Source organism: Scyliorhinus torazame, chromosome 7 (genome assembly GCF_047496885.1).
Source record: "Scyliorhinus torazame isolate Kashiwa2021f chromosome 7, sScyTor2.1, whole genome shotgun sequence".
NCBI lineage: Eukaryota > Metazoa > Chordata > Chondrichthyes > Carcharhiniformes > Scyliorhinidae > Scyliorhinus > Scyliorhinus torazame.
In genome coordinates this window covers 309,048,783-309,058,876 of record NC_092713.1, presented here as the reverse complement: position 1 = coordinate 309,058,876, position 10,094 = coordinate 309,048,783, and the positions used below count along the sequence as shown (strand labels likewise).

General features: G+C 51.4%; 1 protein-coding gene across 1 annotated transcript in view; it reads left to right on the top strand.

Moving 5' to 3' along the window:
- gemin5 (gem (nuclear organelle) associated protein 5) overlaps positions 1-10,094 on the top strand; it is an 87,910-nt gene that overhangs the window by 1,220 nt on the left and 76,596 nt on the right. The window contains exons 2-4 of the mRNA XM_072512741.1: positions 1-58; positions 2,055-2,236; positions 5,702-5,853. Coding sequence (XP_072368842.1) covers positions 1-58; positions 2,055-2,236; positions 5,702-5,853 — 392 coding nt within the window. The remainder of the gene's footprint in view (positions 59-2,054; positions 2,237-5,701; positions 5,854-10,094) is intronic.

Below are 10,094 nucleotides of genomic sequence, written 5' to 3'. Positions count from 1 at the left end.
TGTCAAAGTCTGGGACATTCAGACGAGAACTGTACTCAAGGAACACACAGCCCACCAGGTCAGTCCACCATGCTGTCTCCCTGACTGCACTTTTGATCATTTGCCCATTGATTTTTTTTTTTTAGCTGGTTCATTATTGCAGCTCCAATTTGTACTAAAGAAAGCGTTGGCGTTTCTGTCAGGCTTTTAACCTCCAGGATGTCCAAATTGCTTTGCAGCCAATGAATGCACTTTTAAAAAAAAAATGCCGGCCCAATGTTGTAATGTGGGAAATTGCAGGCAACCAATAGCGATGTGATAATGATCAGGTGACCTATTTTTTCAGTGATGTTAGATGAGGAATAAATACTGGGCTGAACACCTGGGGTTAACTGGGCAGCACGGTAACATATTGGTTAGCACTGTTGCTTCAGAGCTCTCGGGTCCCAGGTTCGATGCCCGGCTTGGGTCACTGTCTGCGGAGTCGGCACGTTCTCCCCGTGTCTGTGTGAGTTTCCTCCGGGTGTCCAGTTTCCTCCCACAAGTCCTGAAAGACGTGCAGGTTAGGTAATTTGGACATTCTGAATTCTCCCGCTGTGTACCCGAACAGGCGTGTGGCGACGAGGGGCTTTTCACAGTAACTTCATTGCAGTGTTAATGTAAGCCTACTTGTGACGATAAAGATTATTATTATATTATATAAACTCTCTTCCTTTTCGAAACAGCTCCATGGGATCGTTTACATTCTGCAGAGGGCGGGGGGGGGGGGGGAAGAAAAGTTTAAGATGGCCCCTGGGAACTGTGGAACCCAAATTTTTAAATTTGTTCATGGGATGTGGGTAATGCAGCATTTATTACCCATTCTTATTTGCCCTTGAGAAGGTGGTGGGGAGATGCTGCCTTGAACCGCTGCAGTGTATGTGCTTTAGATCCACCCAGAGTGCTCAACCCTCTGGAGCGAGACTTGAACCCACAACGTTCTAACTTGGAAGCGAGCATGCTCCCTCTGAGCCACAAATATAAGTAACTGATTAGGTCAGGTTCCCAGGGTTGGTTTGCCAGGGTTCACGTTATAACAACAGTAAAATGCTGGAAAGGCCCAGCTGTTCAGGCAGCGTGAGTGGATAGAGAAGAATCAAAGATAAAGGTTGATAAATGGATCTCAAATAAGATGGTACAGTTGGCAAATGGCTTCACTTACGGAATACAGCATTCTGTATGTCTGCCTCTTACCTTCCAACCCAGAGTCCCAGCATTCTTTATATTCTATTGAGCATCACTGAACAAATGGTCAAATTAATAAAGCAAATTAAAGGGGCAGTGTACCAGAACCATAGCACCAAAGAAACTGTCTCTAATTCAATCAAAGTGTCATCTTGGGCGCCAAGGACTCAGTCCAGCCCCCGGGGTGCCCACCGGTCATGGAACACCTCGAGCATGCCATGGACTCCACATGCTCCCTATCCAAGGACACCCGGCTGCTAGAATAGGGGCAGTCTCTCTTTATAAATACTCAAGTATTTAACTCGACACTAACCTTTGTCTCTTAATGCAATGAACATACTATTAACGCAGGTCACTGACATTTTGTCAGAACAAAGATATATTAGAAAGAAACGTATTTAAGTCCAGCATTGCAGCAGCCTCTGAGAAAGGTGGGGGTATGTGGGAAGAGGAAATTAATACAAGGGAGGAAATTCTTCTTACACCCAGGGTGTTTTTTTTAAAATTCCTCTCTCTTCCAGGAGCTTAGCTGACTGCAGAGTGAGGAAAGGTGTAAATGGTAAACCAGGAGTGTCTGGTCTTTGAATAACGGGGTCAGCTATTTTGGACCCGACATTAGAAATGTCGAGAACCTTTGGAATTCTCTCCCAAAGAGGGATGCGTAGTGGGTGAGTGGTTTTGAGACGGGTTGATCGATTTCTGGGCACGATAATAATGGAGAAAGGTGGAGTTGAAGTGGATCAGCTTTGATCTGATAGAAAGGTGGAGCAGGCGCTAAGCTGTCGCACGCCTCCAGCTGCCATTTCCTATGTCCTTGTGTGCGATTAACATCGATGTTTCATTTGTTGCAGAGTCCCATCGCCGCTGTTCATTGGTCTCCCCTGAAGAAGGAGTTGGTGGTGTCGGGGGATGAGAAAGGGATTGTGATCTGCTGGTGGTACAGCCGAAACGAGACCCACCACTTTTTCCCAGAACCCAGGAACATTTTCTGCCTGTCCTGCTCTCCTCACAATGAAGACCACGTGGCAGTGGGGTAAGAGAGAAAGCTGTGCGCACCATCTACGCTTTGAAACAGCTTGCCGTTAATTATTATAGCCAGCCGGTGAGATAGAATTACTACAGTGCAGAAGGAGGCCATTCGGCCCATCGAGTCTGCACCGACCGTCTGAAAGACCATCCCAGCTAGACCCACTCGCCCACCCCATCCCCACAACCCCTCATAACCTGCGCATCTTTGATGACGAAAGGGCAATCCACCTAACCACATCTTTAGGCTTGTGGGAGGAAATCGGAGCCCCCGGAGGAAACCCTCGCAGACACGGGGAGAACGTGCAGACTCCACACAGCGGAATTGAACCCGGGTCCCGAACGCTGTGAGGCAGCAGCGCCAATCACTAACCGCTCATCCATTTAGCGGAGCGCATGTTTTTATTCATTCCTTTGTGGGATGTGGACATCGCTGCCCAGCTCTAATTGCCCTCGAAGCTGGTGGCGGGCAGCCTTCAGTACCGCTGAGTGGCTTGCTGGGCCATTGCAGAGGGGCAGGTAAGAGTCCGTCACATTGTCGGCCAGATCGGGTAAGGACGGCAGATTTCCTTCCCTAAAGGGCATTAGCGAACCGGATGGGATTTACAACATCCAGTAGTTTTGTGGTGTCCGACACGGAATTTGCATTTCTAAAGCTCCGTTCACAGCTAAAGGACGTCCCACCCAGTTGTGCACTGTTTTAATAGTAGCCTCTGTTGCGATGAAAGGAAGGTGGCATAAAATTTAACGCAGCAAATGCCACAGGTGAATAATAAAATTGAGAATCAGGCTAAATATAGAAGATTCGGTGGGGGGGGGGGGAGGGAGAATATGGGAAGAAACAGGCAGCTAACATAAAAGGGAATCCAAAGTCTTCTATAGACATTTCATTCTCCTGCCTTCTCCCCATAACTCCTGATCCCCTTATTAATCAGGAACGCCAGATTTGTGCTGGAGGTGCTGTTACCGACAGCTGGAAGGTGGGTGATTTCCTGCCCGTCACGAACCAGAAGTAGGAAATTTAGCCCCTCGAGACGACCACATTGCAGTGGGTCTGGAGACGCTTGTAGGCCAGATCGGGGCAGGATGGCAGATTTCCTTCCCAACGACGATTTCATGGTCGCCATTTTAATTTGATTGAAATCAAATTTCACCATCTGGCCATGGAAATTGCAGAGGCACTGTCCACAATCTTCTAATCGTGCTGAGATACAGTAGGCCAGCACGGTAGCACAGTGGATAGCATTGTGGCTTCACAGCGCCAGGGTCCGAGGTTCGATTCCCCGCTGGGTCACTGTCTGTGCGGAGTCTGCATGTTCTCCCCGTGTCCGCGTGGGTTTCCTCCGGTTCCTCCCACAGTCGAAAGACGTGCAGGTTAGGTGGTTTGGCCGTGCTAAATTGCTCTTGGTATCCAAAACTAAGTGAGGGTGGAAGTGAGGGCTTAAGTGGGTCGATGCAGTCTTGATGGGCCGAATGGCCTCCTTACACAGAACAAAGAAATGTACAGGAACAGGCCCTTCGGCCCTCCAAGCCCGTGCTGACCATGCTGCCCGACTAAACTACAATCTTCTACCCTTCCTGGGTCCGTATCCCTCTCTTCCCATCCTATTCATGTATTTGTCAAGATGCCCCTTAAATGTCACTATCGTCCCTGCTTCCACCACCTCCTCCAGCAGTGAGTTCCAGGCACCCACTACCCTCTGTGTAAAAAAACTTGCCTCGTACATCTACTCTAAACCTTGCCCCTCTCACCTTAAACCTATGCCCCCTAGTAATTGACCCCTCTACCCCGGGGAAAAGCCTCTGACTATCCACTCTGTCTATGCCCCTCATAATTTTGTAGACCTCTATCAGGTCACCCCTCAACCTCCGCCATTCCAGTGAGAACAAACCAAGTTTATTCAACCGCTCCTCATAGCTAATGCCCTCCATACCAGGCAACATTCTGGTAAATCTCTTCTGCACCCTCTCTAAAGCCTCCACATCCTTCTGGTAGTGTGGCGACCAGAATTGAAAACTATACCCAAGTGTGGCCTAACTAAGGTTATCCTTCTGCACTGTATGTTCTATGTAATTCAGGAGTGGGACCAGAGGACTGGAGATTTGCAAATATGAAACCTTCATTCGTAGAAGATTAAGTCCAGCACCTCCAGCCAGTCATTCTAACCCCGGTTGTGAAGTATTGTGAAATGATCATTTCAGGACAAAGTTAATAGCCAGTTGGGTAAATGTGTGTTAATTTAGGATTGTTTTTAAGGGTTGGGTTTCTTGAAGAGGTGACAGAGAGGATCAATAGGGCAATTCTCATGGACGTCCAAAAGGCATTTGATAAAAGGCAGCACAGCAGACAGGTGAACAAAGTTCGAGCTGATGGAATAAAATGGACAGGAGCGATATGGAATTGGCCGAGTGATAGGAGGCAGAGGGTAGCACTGAATGGATGTTTTTTTGGAGGTGAGGAAGGTTTGTATTGGAGTTCCCCAGGGATCATTGTTAGGATCTCTGCCCCTCGATGACCTAGACCTTGAAGTCCAGGTTTAAAAATTTGCTGATGATACAAAACCTGGAAGCATTGGGAACTGTGAGGAGAGTCGTGTAGAACTTCAACAGAACACAGACAAGTTAGTAGATGTGCGGCCAATGACATTTATTGCAGAGAAGTGTGAAGTGATCCATTTTGGATGAAAGAGTGACACGAGGAAGTATAAAAGAGAGGGTACAATTATTGTGGGGAGCACAGTGGTTATCACAGTGGCTTCACAGCGCCAAGGACCCTGGTTCGATTCCCGGCTTAGGTCACTGTCTGTGCGGAGTCTGCACCTTCTCCCCGTGTCTGCGTGGGTTTCCTCCGGGCGCTCCGGTTTCCTCCCACAAGTCCTGAAAGACGTGCTGTTAGGTGAATTGGACATTCTGAATTCTCCCTCCGTGTACCCGAACAGGCCCCGGAATGTGGCGACTACGGGCTTTTCATAGTAACTTCATTGCAGCGTTAATGTAAGCCCAGTGTGACAATTTTTAATTAAAAGATTAAAATAAAAGAGATGTGAGACATTATCTGAAGAGAGAACAGATGTGCCGAGCTACTGGGAGAAGACGGGGGAGTGATGCTGGATTCATTGATCTTATGGGAATCTAGCACAGTCACGCTGTGGGCTGAATGGCCTCCAGTCCTGTAACTAATCTACCACTGTTCGGGCTAAGGAGAGAAAAGGGGGATTGGGTTTAACTGAACAACTCTTTGCAAAGGGCTGGCCCAGAAATGATGGGCCGAATGGCCCGCTCCTGGGCTAACTCACAAGTATATTCATAGCCGTGAGCAAATAAGGCAGATTCTTCTTTTTGTACAGAGATTCCATGATCTTTGCTGACTTTTGCAGTTCAGATTCGGTTATGCTGTCCACTCTGAAGGTTTTATTTAGTGGTCTAGTTGCAACGATTTTTACTTTGCTTCCTCCTCCTTCCTTCCCTCCAGGTACAGAGACGGGATGATTGTCATCATCGATATAAACCGAAAGGGGGAGGTGATTCACCGGTTGCGGGGTCACGACGGCGAGATTCACTTCCTCTCCTGGTGCCCCCAGCTCTGCGAGAAAAGCCTTTTTGGCCACTGCGACACTACCTCAGGTAGGACAGCCCGCCCCCATCACCTCCAGCACTATAGTCACACGCTAAAAGCCCCACTGCATTCATCAGGGGCTAGACTTGACCCTGCCCAAATGAAATTGTGAGCAGGGCGCATAGACGGTGAGTAGAAATGAACAAACAAGGTTTATTACGATACGGATCTAAACTCCATCACTCCTCTAAGGGGCTCCCCCCCCCCCCCAAACCACATCCATCGGTGATTGCGCCTGTGGACGGCGTTCAGCCGGAGACCCTGCTGTGTCGGGAGGCGTATATCACACCGCAGAGCGGTGTTGTCGGACTAGCGTCTGGGCGGTTGCGGCGTTGCTGGTGTGGTGACCACAAGAGCTTGGCACGCCTCTCGGTCTCGGAGTCGGAGCTGGGGCGCTTCCTCGTCCAGCATCACTGCGTCCTCAAAAATGTTTTTTAATGTAAATTTAAAATACCCAATTCATTTTTTTTCCAATTATGAGGCAATTTGGTGTGGCCAATCCACCTACCCTGCACATCCTCAAAAATGACCTCTGGACCCTCGGCAGGCGGTGTAGCCGGGGGCGGGTGTGCCAGGGGCAGCGGCGGAGACAGCGGAGCTGGGACGCCCAAATCAATGGCCGGTACAGCTGGAGTACCCGGCACTCGGCTTCGGGGGTCCACGTGGCGATGGGATTTGCAGCCCTGTATCCATGTTTGGTCAGAAACCGGACCCGTTTTCGCCAATACGACGCCTGGGATCTAAGCGGCTTCTTCCCCGTGTACCGCGTCTCCTGGGGCGAACTCCCGTCGTGGCTTGCGGCGGCCTGTGTCCACCTCGGTTCGGTCCTGAGCACGGCGGACTTTCCCATCAATATCTGGAAAGGCGAGACTCAAACGGTTGCGGAGGCGGCGATGAACATCTGGGCTGGGGTGGCCTGCAGGGTTGTCCGGTAGCTGAACAAGATCCTGGCCAAGCGGGTCTCCCAGGAATCCGATGTTTCTTCATTCCGGGTTTGAAAGTTTGCACCGTCCGCACGGCCAGCCCGTTTGAAGCCAGCTGGTACGGTGCGGACCGCACTTGACGGATCCCATTAACGGATGCGAATACCGCAAATTCTGCACTCGTACCATTGTCTGATACCAGCACCTCGGGTATGCCATGGGTGCTGAAAATGTGCAGAGATTCTCTATGGCGTGCCGGCCGTTGTCACCTGCATCTTGAGGACCTTCATCCACTTGGAGTGAGCTTGGAGTCGGCATTGAGGAGGAACATTGCGCCATTCCCAGGGGCGGAGCGGGGCTGCAGGAGGCAACCTTCAGTGTGCCGGACGCCGGGCCACCCGCTTGAGGTCTGCCTCGATGCCGGGCCACCAAACGTAGCAGCAAGCTAAACATTTTCCTCTTGGACGCTCCTGGCTGTCCATTGTGGAGGTCTATCCGGAGAGTGCCGTGTCCTCGTTGGGGGACTAACGTGTGGGTCCCCGAAAGGAGCACGCCGTCCTTTTATGCAAAGCTCCTGCATCTTTGTGGCGTCAGCCTTCAGCTCTTGCAGGTAAAGCTCGGGGCTGAGTCCCTTACTGCACCGTGTGGCGGATATGGGATAGCGGAGGACCAGTCTGGTCCAGCGGGATGCCGAGACGGGCATTGCGCCAGCTGAGATGTTGATGGGTCGCTGCCTCCGCAGCCGTTTGGGTCTCGTCTTTCCAGATATTGGCGGGAAAGTCTGCCGTTCTCCGGAGCAAGCCCAGGCGGACGCAGGCGGCCGCAAGTCACTGCGCAAGTTTGTCCCAGGAGACACGGTACACGTCTAAAGTGGACGACTGCAGTGACCTCGCCGGCACCTCTGGTACAGGTGGCCTGGTCGTTGGGGGCAGATGGCTGAACGCGTCGGCGTGGGGACTGTTGGCCCCCGGAACGGTGCCTCAAAACATCTGGGCATTCAAGCAGCAACGACCATCGCTGGATGCGGCGGAAGCAATGGGGAAACTGCTCGATCTTCAAGGAGGGGCTTGTGGTCTGGGAGCAGTGAAGCGATACCAGTCGACGTACTGATTACCCTGAAGACGATGGCCAACCCCTTCTTCTCGATCTGCGCATATCGCTTCTCTGTGTCGGCCAACATTCGTGAGGCGAAAGCGGTGGGATGTTCAGATCCGTCGCCCATGGTGAGGGCCAGCACGGCCCCATCGCTATACGCAAGAGCGCCACAGGTCAACAGGCGTGGCCGTGTTGGGTCAAAGTGGGTTAAATTATCTGGGGCTGGTTTAGCACACTGGGCTAAGTCGCTGGCTTTGAAAGCCGACCAAGGCAGGCCAGCAGCAGTGTTCAATTCCCGTACCAGCCTCCCTGAACAGGCGCCGGAATGTGGCGACTAGGGGCTTTTCGCAGTAACTTCATTTGAAGCCTACTTGTGACGAGCGATTTTCATTTCATTTCAACAGTCTGGATGAGGAGAGGTGTTGTTTCACCTTGGCGAAAGCCGCCTGTTGCTCTCGGGGGGGGGGGGGGGGCTCGGCTCGGCTCGGCTCGGCTCACTCCCAGCATTGCTCTTTCTTTAACAGACGGTGGAGGGGGGCTAAAGTGGTGACCAGGTTCGGTAGGAACTTGCCATTGGACCAGCTGGTACAGGAGCCTGCTGGATTGCCTGCCCCTCTTCCACCAGGTGTAACCCACGGTAGCACAGTGGTTAGCACTGTGGTTTCACAGCACCAGGGTCCCAGGTTTGATTCCCCACTGAGTCGCTGTCTGTGCGGAGTCTGCACGTTCTCCCCGTGACTGCGTGGGTTTCCTCCGGGTGCTCCGGTTTCCTCCCACAGTCCAAAGACGTGCAGGTTAGGTGGATTGGCCACACTAAATTGCCCTTTGAGTCCAAAAAGGTTAGGAGGGGTAATTGGGTTATGGGGATAGGGTGGAAGTGAGGGCTGAAGTGGGGTTGGTGCAGGCTCGATGGGCCAAATGGCCTCCTTCTGCACAGTATGTTCTATGTTCCATGGCCGTCTCTGCCGTAGCTTTGTTACTTCGGGAGCGTGGAAGGCACACTTCTCCTGCCACTGGGTGAATGGAGTCTTCTCAAAACGCCTCAGTATCTCAGCCAAGTTTTGCTCGTGCTCCTGGTCGGATAAGCTCGTGATGAGGACATTGTCCAGATAGACAGACCGCCACGCGAGGGTGGCCTCGCAAGATATTCTCCGTTACGCACTGGAATATCGCGCACACGGAGGAAACCCCAAAGGGCAGGTGGGTGTATTCATCGAGCCCCCTTGTTCACGGTTACAAAGTGTCTGGACGCCCAAGGGGGGACTAACTGGAGGTAAGCGTGACTCATGTCAGTTTTCGTAACCGTGCGACCTCCACTGAACTTCACGTGAAGATCCTTGATCCTAGGGAGCAAATAACGGTCCACTTGAGACACACGATTGACCATCTTATAGTCACCACACAAACGTACTGATCCATCCGGTTTCAGGACCAGGATGACCGGCGCTGCCCAGTCAGAGAACGGCACCAGGGGTATGATGCCCAAATTCTCTATCTGGTCCAATTCAGCGTCTTGGGTGTCAGGTGTCCAGGACCGGCCGGGCGCGGCCGTTGAACATAGAACATAGAACATAGAAAATACAGCACAGAACAGGCCCTTCGGCCCACGATGTTGTGCCGAACCTTTGTCCTAGATTAATCATAGATTATCATTGAATTTACAGTGCAGAAGGAGGCCATTCGGCCCTTTGAGTCTTCACCGGCTCTTGGAAAGAGCACCATACCCAAACTCAACACCTCCACCCAACACCAAGGGCAATTTGGACATTAAGGGCAATTTATCATTGGCCAATTCACCTAACCCGCACATCTTTGGACTGTGGGAGGAAACCGGAGCACCCGGAGGAAACCCACGCAGACACGGGGAGGACGTGCAGACTCCGCACAGACAATGACCCAAGCCGAAATCGAACCTGGGACCATGGAGCTGTGAAGCAATTGCGCTATCCACAATGCTACCGTGCTGCCCTTAAGAACAAATAAATCTACACTATATCATTTTACCGTCATCCATGTACCTATCCAATAGCTGCTTGAAGGTCCCTAATGTTTCCGACTCAACTACTTCCACAGGCAGTGCATTCCATGCCCCCACTACTCTCTGGGTAAAGAACCTACCTCTGATATCCCTCCTATATCTTCCACCTTTCACCTTAAATTTATGTCCCCTTGTAATGGTGTGTTCCACCCGGGGAAAAAGTCTCTGACTGTCTACTCTATCTATTCCCCTG